This window comes from Lynx canadensis, chromosome E3, assembly GCF_007474595.2.
Source record: "Lynx canadensis isolate LIC74 chromosome E3, mLynCan4.pri.v2, whole genome shotgun sequence".
Classification (NCBI taxonomy): Eukaryota; Metazoa; Chordata; class Mammalia; order Carnivora; family Felidae; genus Lynx; species Lynx canadensis.
In genome coordinates this window covers 26,663,364-26,677,807 of record NC_044318.1, presented here as the reverse complement: position 1 = coordinate 26,677,807, position 14,444 = coordinate 26,663,364, and the positions used below count along the sequence as shown (strand labels likewise).

The 14,444-nt window shown below is 46.2% G+C and overlaps 1 protein-coding gene across 1 annotated transcript in view; it reads right to left on the bottom strand.

The window, feature by feature from the left end:
- Positions 1–14,444, bottom strand: part of CALN1 (calneuron 1) — a 386,428-nt gene that overhangs the window by 17,245 nt on the left and 354,739 nt on the right. The window contains exon 4 of the mRNA XM_032591641.1: positions 321–477. Within this exon, the coding sequence (XP_032447532.1) occupies positions 321–477 (157 nt within the window). The remainder of the gene's footprint in view (positions 1–320; positions 478–14,444) is intronic.

Below are 14,444 nucleotides of genomic sequence, written 5' to 3'. Positions count from 1 at the left end.
AAGAAAAGGAAAGGAAAGGGAAAGGAAAGGAAAGGAAAGGAAAGGAAAGGAAAGAAAAGGAAAAAAAGAAGAGAAAAGAAAAGAAAAAAGAAAAGAAAAGAAAAGAAAAAAGAAAAGAAAAGAAAAGAAAAAAGAAAAAGAAAAGAAAAGAAAAAAGAACCTACTGCATCTTTGCGGAAAGGATCTTGTAACCTCAGTCCTGGATTCTTGGCTTCAGGACAAGGCCCTCCAGCCCCGACTGTAAATTCACTCTTCATAGCGAGGATGTGAAGGTGTTGGCCGGTTCCGGACCAGTAGGAGGCAGAATAGGGGGTACCTACCTCCTTCGAACTCTGTCTGGCAGTTCTCCGAGGTCTCCTGCAGACTCTCCTCCTCGTTGATGATGATGTTCTCGATGTCCTTCATTGTCAAGTGGTCCCGGAAGGCGTGGTAGAGGATGTGCTTCAGCTCCTCCAGAGTTATCCTCTGCATGTCGAACTGTGGGGATAAAGAGGGATGAGCAGGTCTTGGGCGCATGGGGCTGAGAACTCAGCCTGGGGCATGGCTGCCAAGCCCCAACAGCCCAAAGCTCCCGTGTGGAAGCTCGGCTCAGCTTTCCAGGATATCAGATGAGCAACTTTTCCATCGTGTTCTGCTCCGAGCATACTCGTGAACTTGCAGGCACTTACTGGGGATACAGTGAGCACCACATATCCCCCTCGGTTGAGACTCCCGGAGGAAAAAAAAAAATGCCACCTGCTAGTTGGCCTCCCACTCACCCGGCCATCTGCCGTCACCTCCGCACGCCATGCACACCTCACGGACTTGGAAGTTGTGTCACACCTCAGATAATGCACACATCTCTAAAGATATTCTGTATCTCCTGAGAAGCTGGCCGTTCCCGTCTTGCTTTAGATACGCGTCATGTTCTAACAAGATAACATCCAAGTTCAAAGCCGTGTTCATGAGGAAGGAAAGCTAAAGGGAGGTGTGGCATCCCCCAGTATGGTCTTCGTGTCCTCGTGAGAGTCTTGTACTCTCCTACTCCATTTCTACCAGGTGTGGTCCTGTCACTTCCTTGGCCAATGAAATGTGAGCAGGAGTCACATCCGCCGCATCCAATTAAAAGCTCTAAAGGCCACATCATGTGCTCTTTCTCCTCTGCCACGAGAATGGCATGCCCCATGTGGGGGCTGTTCCTTCCGTCTGGGCCCCAGAACAAGGATAAGGTGGGGAGGATCTGCAGATACCCCACTAAGGAAAAGGAAGACGAGTACGAAATGCCCTTCATTGTTATCAGCCGTAGGCATTTCAGGCTTGTTTGCTAACTGGGTTTAAGTCAATGATACCGAGATTATACAAACCATACAAAACATATTTAAAAAATAATACAAAAAATTTCTATTAAAAAAAATACAACCACGCACAGAGGTCAGAGACTACCGTAACAAACATTCCAAAACACCATGTTCCAGGGCCAAGGGGTGGGAAATGAGAAACACGTGATTGGAGGCTGGAAAGATAAAGACCCACGGATGTTATGCAGAAGCATGACACTCCGTTGCGGCATTGCCTGTGATGATTTGAAGGACAGGTATATGTGGGAGGAGTTTGTGGCCTTAGGTAATCAGTCTGGGGAACAGCATGGTTGCAACTGGTGGTAACGGACAGGGTGAAACCAGAAAGAGGTGGGCTCCTAACATTAGCAACTCAGGCAACGACAGGTGCTGGCGAGGACGCGGAGAAAGAGGATCCCTTTGGGGGATCCCAGGTGCTGGCGGGAAGGCAAACTGGTGCAGCCCCTCTGGAAAACAGTATGGAGGCTCCTCAAAATATTAAAAAATAGAACCACCCTACGACCCAGCAATTGCACTGCTGGGTATTTACCCAAGGGGTAACAGAATGCTGATTCGAAGGGGCACACGCACCCCCGTGTTCACAGCAGCACTATCAACAGCCAAAGGAAGGAAAGAGCCCAAATGTCCATCTACTGATGAATGGATAAAGAAGATGTGGTAGGTATAGACAATGGAATATTATCCGGTGATCAAAAGGAATGAAGTCTTACCATTTGCAACAATGTGGATGGACCTAGAGTGTATTGTGTTAAGCAAAAGAAGTCAGCAGAGAAAGACAAATACAAGAGTTCACTCATATGTGGCATTTAAGAAACAGAACAGGTGAACCCAGGGGAAGGCAAGGAAAAACAAGATAAAAACAGAGAGGGACACAAACCGTAAGAGACTCTTAAATACAGAGAACAAACTGAGGGTTGCTGGTGGGGTGTTGGATGGGGGGACGGGCTACATGGGTGATGGGCATTAAGGAGAGCACTTGGCGGGATGAGCACGGGGTGTCATATGTAAGTGATGAATCACTGAATTCTATTCCTGCAATCATTATTACACTCTATGTTAACTAAATTGAATTTAAATTAAGAAATGCGAAAAAAGAAAGAGGTGAGCTCAGAGTGAAATAAGTCAGAGAGGAAGACAAAAATCATATGATTTCACATATGTATGGAATCTTAAAAAAAAACCCAAACAAACATAACAACCCTGAGCTCAAAGATACAGAGAACAGATTGCCGATTGCCCGATTTGGCGGGTGGGCGGTAGGTGAATGAGGGAAGGGAATCAAAAGGTACCTGCATTCAGTGATGAAATAAATAAATTCCGTGGGTCTAACATACAGCATGGTGACTGTAGTTAATAACACTGTACTGCATATTTGAAACTAAGAGAGTAGATCTTAAAAGTTCTCATTACAAGGGAAAGAGTGTGCAATTACATGTGAGGAGGGATGTCAATTAAATTTATTGTGGGGGCGCCCAGGTGGCTCCGTCGGTTAAGTATCCGGCTCAGGATGTTGGCTCCGGTCATGATCTCATGGTTTGCGAGTTCGAGCCCTGCAGCAGGCTCCGTGCTGACAGCACGGAGCCTGCTTGAAATTTTCTCTCTCTCTCTCTCTCTCTCTCTCTTGCTCCCCCCCCCGCCCCTCCCCTGCTCATAATCATTCTCTCTCTCTCAAAATAAAGAAATACACTTAAAAAGATGATTGTGGTGATTATTTTGCAATATATACAAATATCCCATCATTATCATACACACAGGAAGCCAATGTAATGTTATATGTCAATTATATCTTAGTTTTTTTAAAAAAGGAAAAACAAAACAAAACAAAACAAAACAGGAGAGAGAGATGAGCTCAGAAAAGAACAGGCCAGGAACGGAGACCACTCAGAAATTCCTGGTCTTGCGGAATGGAAAGAAGCAATTGTTTTTCATCTTCAACCAAGAAGAGATAAAATTGAGAAATGTTATAAATTACAAAACAAATCAGAGTGGTCCTTATTAAAACCTTTGGAAATGCTAAGTGACTCTCCAAGGAAATTGGTTATTAGGTTTAGAGAGAGTTATGTCTCAAAATAATTGTGGATGTGGCTATTAGCAAAATACAATTGAAATCAAGATTAAAAAAAAAAAAAGACGAATTTTTTGAGAGAGCTCTACTGGGCAAGAACCAACAGCATGGGATTAAAAGGCTCTATCACTACTCAAAACATAAAATGATCTTTGGGCTCCCAACCTTTTATGGGCACAAGCCATTAGGAGAATAAGTGACACAGGCCCCAAAGCAAAGTGTATTCCAAGGCCCTCATCAGGAGGGAAGGAGACTGGTGGAAAAGGGCAGAAGGTCTCCCAGATGGTGAAGCTGGGAATCATTCTTGACATCATTCAGTGAAATCAAGAGCAGTTTTCAGGAAGCAGAACCAGAATCTAATCAAGGAATATTCCTCACCCCAAAGTCCGTACGGCAAGATTTTAGAATGGCTCTAAGCTTTTTTTTTTTTTTTTTTTTAACGTTTTTATTTATTTTTGGGACAGAGAGAGACAGAGCATGAACGGGGGAGGGGCAGAGAGAGAGGGAGACACAGAATCGGAAACAGGCTCCAGGCTCCGAGCCATCAGCCCAGAGCCTGACGCGGGGCTCGAACTCACGGACCGCGAGATCGTGACCTGGCTGAAGTCGGACGCTTAACCGACTGCGCCACTCAGGCGCCCCTAGAATGGCTCTAAGCTTTTGGCTGCTATGTGTCTTCCATTGTTTTCTTCTTTCTTTCTGGATGGGATTGTTTTGGGTGGTTAACCCGAGTCTGTGCCACCCTTATATGTTGAGTGTGTTGGGGGCGAGGGGAGAGGGATTTGTTTTTGTAATCCATATGTCTCCAGACCAGGAGGAACCATACCCAGATTTAGTGTATATCATCAGGGTCTAGACCTTGAGTCTTTTTGTTCATTTATTTTATTTATTGAGAGACAGAGACGGGCAGAGAGAGAGGGAGAGGGAGAGAGAATCCCAAGCAGACTCCACACTGTCAGTGCAGAGACTGATGTGGGGCTTGATCCCACAAACTTTCAGATCGTGACTTGAGCCGAAATCCAGAGTCGAACGCTTAACCAATGAGCCACCCAGCTGCCCCTACACCTTGAGTCTTACGTATTGTAATTGGATGGGATTTTTGAGTGTTTCTCTTGGGTAGGGATGAGTCTATTTTGTGACTAAAGGGAGGAAAATGAATATTTGTGAGCAAGGGTGTGGGCTGTAACAGGTTTTATTGTTCCTAATGATTTTCCCCCTCCCTGTGAGACGATCATATCTCCCTGCCCATTGGCCCATTGATGTCAGGCTTGGGCCAATTAAATGCCAGTGAAAGCCATATACGAAAGTGATGGGCGTCCAAAGAGAAGTCTCAAAGCCGTCTTGTGTTCTGCTATTTCTTTTTTCCTTGTCACAAAAACACTTGTACCAAGTAGGGGCTGCTCCTGCACCGTGGCTCCTGGAATGAATACGACATGGAGCTAACCCACAAAGGGCAGGCGATTTGAGAGAAATAAACCCTTATGTTGGCCACTAAGACTTTGGGGTCTCTGCAGTATAACTCACCCAAGAATGCATACAGAAATGTTTTAATTTAATGTGGATCACGGTGAAAGTTCTCGACCTTTTTCTTTCCCGGCTTTCTTCGTAAAGCAGTCATTACCTTGCTTGAAATATGCCTTTCTTCTAACAAATGAAAGGGGGTTTGAAATTTGCCGGAAATCGAAATGATTTAAATCTAAATGATCTGAATCGAAATGACTCAAGTTTGCCGGAAATCGAAATGACTCAAGTTCAAAGCCATTTATATAAGAACAACTGAGGTGGGTGTGTAAAGTGGATTTGTTTGCTGCATCACAGTTTAGTGACTATGGAGTGAATTATGAGATGCACCTAGGGTTGACTCGCGGTCTAAAGTGTCCTTTAGATTTGATAGGGGAGCACGTGGTTGCTAGTCTGGGTGCTCCCAGAAGGTTGGCGAGATGCAGGAGGAGGGTGATGGACGTCATAGATGAGAAAATTTGGGCACGCCATCCGCCATGCCGCGATCAGAGACTGAGAGTGACAAAATCAAAGAGACTCTGAGAAAATGAGTAAGAATTTCCTGGAAGGCCGGAGGAAGGACCGGAGGAGCCGGAGAAATCCAGCTGAGACTCTGCTGAAAATCAGAAAATAGGTGAAAAGAATCAGCCCGAGTCGGACAAAGTCAAGGCAAGATGCAGATTCCAGAAATCTCTATTTTCCTTTCATTCACCTATCTGGGTCATCTTTTAATAATAGGATACTAATATTTAAACAAAATTAATTAAGTAGGATTCCAAGTTTCCTATGTTGTCAGAATAGATCTCTTTTGCAAGTTTGAAAGGCATCACTGTCAAACATGATGCCAACAAGGATTCCTTCCAAGATCATCAGTCCCTGAGCTTTTTAATTTTACTTGAGTCAACTTTGGAATGATGTGCTTTTTTTTTTTTTCCAGAAAACCAGCCAAAAGATCAGCAGGCAGCTATACTCAATAGTGCCGCAGTTTTAAGTTTCTCTCAGTACTTTTTAAAACATTTATTTCTTTTTGAGAGACAGCGAAACAGAGCACGAGCAGGGGAGGGGCAGAGAGAGAGAGGGAGACACAGAACCTGAAGCAGGCTCCGGGCTTTCGGCACAGAGCCCGACGCGGGGCTCGAACCCACGAACGATGAAATCATGACCCGAGCCGAAGTCAGATGCCTAACCAACTGGGCCACCAGGGTGCCCCTCTCAGGACTTCTTACGTCCCATTGTTTTTTTTTTTTTTTAATTTTTTTTTCAACGTTTATTTATTTTTGGGACAGAGAGAGACAGAGCATGAACGGGGGAGGGGCAGAGAGAGAGGGAGACACAGAATCCGAAACAGGCTCCAGGCTCTGAGCCATCAGCCCAGAGCCTGACGCGGGGCTTGAACTCACAGACCGCGAGATCGTGACCTGGCTGAAGTCGGACGCTCAACCGACTGCGCCACCCAGGCGCCCCGATTACGTCCCATTGTTTACTTACAATCCTACTTGTGTTTCTTTCTCCTGGGTTTGGTTTTTGTTGTTTCATTCTGGTTTTACTAGATCATGGCTAAAGAATGCAGCCAGTACATCTGTTATTTTTCAGGAACATAAGGAGTTTTCTATTATGATATCTCTGCAGGGTCAATTGCACAATCATATTTATCTCCATTAATTATATTACGTAGCCTTACAATTCTAATCTGCTATCTCCTATAACCTTATTTTCTGGGGACTACTTGATTTGTCAAAGACCGTAAGTAACACATTAAAGTCTGTGAAGGGAGTTATATCTCCAAGTCCTAATATTTCTTAAATGAGGCCATTCCTTAGTGCAGAAAGATTGATTTCCTAATCCAACAAATAGTTATTGAGGCTGACTCGATGCCAGACACTGATGGAGATGAAAAGGTGAACAGGACATGGATCTTGCTCTCAGAAGACAAGCCAATAAGTAATTTTAATCCAGTGTGTTGTTAGCCACGCCAGGGGAAGCACAGGATGGCTTGGGAACCCCTGGGAAAGGCAGCGGGTTCTAGAGGGCTTTCTGGAGGACGGGGCTGCAACCGGAGACCTACAGACGTTTGCTGGGTGAGTGGGCATGGGAGACAGGCAAAGGGAGGCCATGTTGGCCACGCGTCACGGCTCTACCAAGACCTAGGGTGTGAAAGCTGACATAGTCCTTGAATGGCCATAGGTTGAGGTCTTCTGGGGTCTGGGAGCAGGATACAGCGGTGGAGGATGCAGGGAGAGCCGTGGGGAGGGTGCTAATCAGCGAAGGTCTTGTGTGCTCCAGTGAGGGACTTGGTTGCTTTTTGTTTGTTTTCACTTTTTTGTTCTTATTGTGGTAAAATATACATAAGCACAAATTTACCATTTCATCCATTTTCAAGTATACAATTCTGTGACATGAAGTACATTCCCATCATTGTGTAGTCATTACCACCAGCCATCTCCAGAACTTTCCCCATGTTCCTCAGCTGGAACCCCATGTCATGAAATGCCATCTCTCCATTGCCCCTCTCTGCTACCCGCCCCCCCCCCCCGCCCCTGGGACCCACCATTCTACTTTCGGTAGAGAGTCTAACATGCGGGGCTCAATAATCGGTTGAGCATCCAACTCGATTCTGGCTCAGGTCATGAGCTCAGGGTCGTGGGATCAAGCCCCACGTTGGGCTCTGTGCTGTGTGGAGCCTGCTTAATATTCTCTCTCTCCTGCTCTCTCTGTCCCTCCCCTGCCTGTGCTCTCCCTCTCAAAAGAAAGAAAGAGAGAGAGAGAGAGAGAAAGAAAGAAAGAGAGAGAGAAAGAAAGGAAGGAAGGAAGAAAGGAAGGACAGAAGGAAGAAAAAAGAAAGAAAAGAAAAAGTCTAACAGGAGTCTAATACCTCACAGAAGTAGAATCATACAGTCTTGTCCTTTTATGGCTACCTAATTTCACTTGGGTTTATCCACGCTGCTGTGGGCCTGCAAATATCTGATCTTGCCCCCGCTCTCAGTTTTCTTGGGTATATGCCACCCAGAAGCGAAAGTGCTGAATCACATGGTAATTCTAGGTTTAATGTTTTAAGGAATGGAGGTTGGCTTTTATCTTTTGGGTAGAATGGGGTGCCATTCAAAGATTTTCGCCGGAGAAATTACTTCCTCAGGTTTGGGCTTGAGAAAAATTCTCCTCCGTGGACAAGGGGCAAGAGGACCAGACAAGAGACTATTAAAGCAACAGCTTTAGAAAGCATGGCGGTCTTCACATAACTTTCCAGGCCCAGGAGGGAGCCGTTCCCGCCCGAGGTGCCACATCAGCACACCAAAGCTTAGATAACCGTTGTGTCCTTGTAAATGCTCCTCTCCACCAGAAGCATCCAGTGAGTCGATTCCCAAACACCAAGCCAGCGCTGGGCCTCCTCGCCCCAACACAAGGAAGACCGTGGGGCCCCAGCCAATCAGATATTTTTTCTTTGTCTCATCCTTATTCTTTATTCCTCATCCTGTAAAAGCCTCCGGCCTCCCGCCCCACTTTGCAGTTCTCCGAATGCAAACTGTCCGCTTCATGAAGTGTAAAAGTTTGCTTTTATCACCCAAGTTGTCTTCTTCGATCCCTCTTTAGCAGCGGGCCGTGGTGACAGAATCGCAAACCACGCAAGAGCGTGATGGGCAGGACTCAATGATTCATTGTGTGTGGAGTGTGAAGGAGAATGAGCCAATCAGGATGATGATGCCCGTGCTTTATGTTCAGCCGGATGGGGGCACAGAAAGAAGGAGCCTAGAGAGAAAGGTGACCAACTGAATTCTGGATGTGAGCATCGGAGGTTCCTGAGGGACAGCCCAACGAATAGCCCGAGGGGATATCTAGATATGGGCTAATGATACAGCTTTGAAAGTCACTTGCCTACAGATGATAATAAAAGTCATCAGAAAGGATGTCAACACCCGGGAAGAGGGTATGGAGTGTGAAAAAGCCCAGGAAAGGCACTGGGAGGACATCAAGATAAACAGGTTACAGGCTCCATGCTCCATCCATTACAGAACGGGCAGTGACACTGTGATTTGTAATAAATGTATATTTTGGTCTTCCATTTTTTTGTTCCTGGTTCCTCGCTCACAGTGCCCAAAACCCTTGGAATCTCCAAAGTGATAAGAGCAACGGAAGCATCTTTTGGTAAAATATTTGGTCTCTGGTCCTCAGTTCCTGCAATTGCCTTTGGCCATAAGTGGGGGTCTGGTTATTCCCAAGCCCCTTTCAACTCCAACTGGGTTTATGTTAATGAGGTGACTTTTGGAAGTCTCTGTAAGACGGGGGAGCAGGTGGCCAAGGGAACCAATCCTGCACAGATGGTTTGTAACTTTCAGTTCCACCCCCGGATTTCCAGGGAGGAGAGGGGCTGGAGGTTGACTCAGTCACCAGTGTCCAATGTTTTTTAATCAATTGTGCCTAGATTGTGAAGCCTCCATAACAACCCAAAAGGAAGGGATTTTAGAGAGCTTCTAGGTTAGTGACACTTCCCTGTGCCATTGGGTCAGGACCCAAACTCCATGAGGACATCAGTTCCTTTGTTTGGGATCTCACCCTATGTATCTCTTTATCTGGCCATTGATTTGTATCTTTCAGTATCCTTTGCGATAAACCAGGAGTCTAGTGAGTGAACTGGTTTTCTGAGTTCTGTGAGACGCTCTAGCGAATTACAAGAACCCAAAGGAAGGGTGTCCCAGGGACTTTTGATTCATAGCCTGCCAGTCAGAAGGACGGGTAACGACCTGGATTTGCAATTGGCAACTCAAGTGGAGGGCAGTCTTGCGGGATTGAGCCCTTAGCTTCCGGAATCGGATACTGTCTCCAGGTAGATGGTCAGAATTGAATTGAATCACAGGACCTCCAGCTGGTGTTGGAGAATTGCTTGGTAGTATGAGGAAACCCCCCCCCCCCCACACACACACAATGGGATTGGGTACAGGACTGCAGTATACCTTTAATCAATACACACAATCAGTCATTAAAAACTTATGCAAGTGCCAAAAAGAGACTAATAAAAAAACAACAACAACAACCCACCTCAGACTGATGGTTGCCGGAGGGGAGGTGGGTGGGGGATGGGTGGAATAGGTAAAGGGGATTAAGGAGTGTGTTCGTCATGATGAGCACTGAGTCATGTATAGAACTGTTGAATCACTATATTGTACATCTGCACCTAATATAACACTGCATGTTAATTATGCTGGAATTAAAGAAATAAAAATTTAAAACCAAAACCAAAAGCTAGGAGCCTAAAGTTTCAAGATATATCAAATTATTTTTCAAATCACCTGTGGTGTCAAATGATACTAAATTTATCAGGCATATGTTATCCAAAAATAATTCAAAAAAAAAAAATTAAGTGCCTTCTATTTGAAAAAAAAAATGTTTTTACATCAATATTGCTGCACCGGTTTTCTTTTGGAATCGATTTTCTGCTAAATCTTTGTCTCCTTTTAGGTTCTTTTTAAAACAAAAAGTTTATTTATTTTAAGAGAGAGAGTGCATGAGTGGAGGAGACAGAGAGAGAGCTAGAGAGAGAGCTAGAGGGAGGGAGAGGGAGAATCCCAGGAAGGCTCCATGTTCTCAGCATGGATTTTTAAAAAATGTTTATTTTTGAGAGAGAGAGAGAGAGAGAGAGCAGGGGAGGGGCAGAGAGAGAGAGAGTGAGACACAGAATCCGAAGCAGGCTCCAGGCTCTGACCTGTCAGAAGAGAACCCGACTCGGGGCTCAAACTCACAAACTGGGAGATCATGACCTAAGCCAAAGTCAGATGCTTAACCGACTGAGCCACCCAGGTGCCCCGGATTTAAAAAAAAAAAAAAAAAATCTAACCTGAAAAAAAAAAAAAAAATCCAACCTGAGATTCTTTGCTTTTCAATGGTGGAGGCTAATTCCATTTTTATATTGTAATAAACATGTTTGGCTGGACTTTTATTTCATCCTCTGCTTTCTCTACGGTTTCCTTGCTTTTTGTCTTTTGCAAAACATAAAAAATAAAATAAAACCCCAAACCTATAGTTGTTCTGTTTTGATTATACCGGTGGATATCTTTCTATTTATCAAATGCATTGCTTAGGCCATGATTTCTTATATTATCAAATTCAAGAAATTAAATTGCATTTTCTCATCTTTGCTTGCATATGATAAGAAAGTTTATAATACCTTTATTTCTGACCTCTTATCCACCAGTTTATAGCCTTGCTAAGTTTAATTGGAAATTTACTATGACACATTTCCTACCATGTGCATTTTTCTAGAATAGTATTTGGCTTCTGCATTTAATTTTACAACAAAATTTATAACAGCTTTCTGCTACCTCATTGTATTTAATTGATTTCCATGCTCGTTTCCATTTTTCTACGACTGTCCCAACGCTGAGTACCTGACTTTCATCCAAATATCTGCTAAGAGAATTTTTGAAAATAGTTTGATAATGAAGCATTTGTGAACACTACCTTTTCTGAGTTCTTATAATCTGATACTTTGCTCCCACCATCTCCTATGACAGAAAACTCAGCTTGGTATAAAATTCTAGAATCCCACAAATCTCAAAGCGCCCTCGTAACTTCTCCAGATCTTCTATTGTTTAATGTGAGGGAGGAGCAAAGAGGTCAGATAGTGGCTTGCGTTTTTACTTGGATGATCATTTCTTTCTTCTTCCTGGACTCTAGTGGGAATATTGCATTATGACATTTGAAAAATGTTTTCCATGCTGTGTTGTTATATGATTTGTATTTATTTTTATCTTTAAGATTTTATTTTTTAATTATTATTATTATTTTTTTTTTTGAGAGAGAGAGAGAGAGAGAGAGAATCTCAGGCAGGCTCAATGCTCAGCCCAACGTGGGGCTCGATCCCACAACCCTGGGGTTATGACCTGCACTGAAATCAAGAGTCTGACGCTCAAGTGACCCAGGCGCCCCTAAGATTTTATTTTTAAGTAATCTCTGCACCCAACGTGGGGCTCAAACTCACAACCCCAAGATCAAGAGTCATAGGCTCCACCAACTGAGCCAGCCAGATGCCTCAAGTTACACGTTTGGCATTGATCTGGGCTGGGGTTTTGTGAGGGGTGTTTCATATTTACACAAATGTCAGTTTCTGCCTCCTGCTGTTTCCTGACAAGGACTTTGACTGCTGTCTTTCTCCTGTTCTATGAATAGGTCCCTTCCGGAACACAAATTGTTCTAAAGTCTCTCCCCATTGTTTCTGTACTTTTCACCTCTTCTCTGATCATTTTCATCTCTTTGCTTTGTATTTCACATCACTGCTTCCCCTCTCCCCCCATTGTTAATTCCGCTCCTATGATCCCCGGTTGAAGGTGTTAATTCTGCAGCGTCATTTGATTCCTTCCGCGGTCATTATTTTAGTTCATTCCCTTTGTGCCCAGACTGTTATTGTTGCTTTTTTTTTTTTTAATTGATCCAACATCTCTTGCGTTGCTTTTAAAGATTAAAATATTAAAGAACATCAAACAGGCATCTTCTACAATTCTTCCCTGACGCACTTTGCAGGCACGCTCCTCCTCTCTCTGCTTTTCCTTAGGCGTGCTGCACTGTAATTAATCCGATGCTACAGTTGCTGGTGTTTCTGTTTACCCATAAGTGAGTGAGGAAGTGTAGGGCTCGCAGAAGAGACCAGGTGGGATGTCTCGGTGACTCGGAGACCCAGTGCCGGGTTGGCTGTGGGACCTTTGCTGAGCATCTGCAGTTGTGGGTATCTATGATCCCCCACCTGCAGCTCCTTGGGCCATTCCTCGTGACTTGAGCCCAAGTCGAAGGTTTGACAGACTGACCCGCTTCGGGGTCATCGATGCTGGCGATCATGGTCTCTAAGTAGGTGCGTAAACAGAGGAGCTGGTGGGACCCATTGGTACCGCAGGCTTCCCGGAACTCCTCATCACCGCTCTCCCCACCAGGGGTTCTTTGGTCTGTTCGTGCACCCCTGCCAAGAGGTGGTGGGCACGCTGAAGGCCTGCGCCGTGCCTTACACGGCGTCCACGGCCAGTCCTGTCACGGGGCCTGGCCCCGGCCGGCTGCAGGACAGATGTTCGCTGAAAGAATAAGCATGAGTCCTCCATTTGTTCTAAGCATAGTCCTTCCTCCGTGCCTTCCCTCTCCGTCCAAGCTCCCTCCACCCAAAATCCGACAGAAGGCCGGAAAGAGCCCCTGTGCCATGGGACCCGCCGTGCTCAGATTCTCTATCATTTCAAGGTGGAAGAGCAGCGTCACTGAATGCATTTCCTGCTGTGAGAGGAACCTCAAGCGTGCCTGAGTTTTTAGCGAAGCCCTGAATTCTTGGTAAGGTGTAATACTCGGCTGCTGGGCGGATGGAGCTCTCTTGCTCTCTGCTGGGCGCTCTGCTCTGTGAGGAGACAGCGAGACGGGGGGCCCCCGCCTCCCTGACCGGACGGATTCAGGTGGATCCAAACTCCCTCACCACGGGAAGGCGTGAAATTAATTCGACGACATAGTTCTTTCTCCTCCGGAGAGAAGCATGGGCTGAATGAGCTCCGGAACATTCCCCACTTCTACCCTTTTCTCCGCCCATCTGCGAAAGGCCTCATCCTACCCAAAGAGAGCTGCCCAAATCAGTGGGCCAGAGCTTGTCAACCAGGGGGTGGAGCTGTTTACAGTTTACCATGGTAGTGACCCCTGTCGTCTGGGACGTCCGGACGGGGTCTTGGGCAGCCGGAGTTCCGCTGCGTGACTGAATGCCCTCACCCATTTATCTCGGTGCAGCACAAACATACAGCCGTCTTCTCTAAGTGGGCACCCATGGGGCAGGGCCACACAGGGTCATTTGATCTGCAGAATTTCCTGCCCGTGCCTCCACCCTTCCTGCTTGGCCCCGCACCACGGACAACACAGCTTCCCCCGTCGAGTAAGAAGTCCTCTCCCGAGAAAGGGCGTGTCTTGCCATCAGCCTGCCAACACTTGATGTGGGGACATGAGGACAGAGAGGAGGAGAGTGCGGTGTTCCATGGTCCCACAAGGAACCGGCGCAGGTTAGCCCGGGGATTGGCTCAGCCTTTGCAAACGCCCCAGTGCGGTGGTGACCCAGAAAAAAGATGAAGACCCATCGCTGCGCCACGATGAGATTGAGTACCTGTTTACTGCCGCATTCTGGAAGACGGTCTCCGCTGACTGCCAGCCCTGTGGAGCAGCCCTGTGGCTCCGAATCTACGGCTGACACGGCAGAGGCTTTGCCCTCCGGGAAAGACTCACCATTCTGAACGAAGGCAAGGAGCGGCTTTGACCTGCCCCCGCCATCACCATGGCAGGTGCCCCTCCCCAGCTCCGAAAGCAGCTCAGAGCCCGCCCCGGCCGCTCCCGGCTAAGTGATTCTCCTTCTGCTCCTCCTCAAAGGGCATCTCCGACAGGGCAGCTTGGAGGGGACGCTGAAGTGGCCCATGTCCCCACAGCCTGCCCAGCGCTCAATGAAGCAAGATGTGCATGCGTCGTGCCTCATTTGTCCCAGGCTCCTCCACGCGTGGTGGCTCACCCAGGCGCAGCCCCGAAAGTGCCTCCAGCCCCGTATGTCTTCC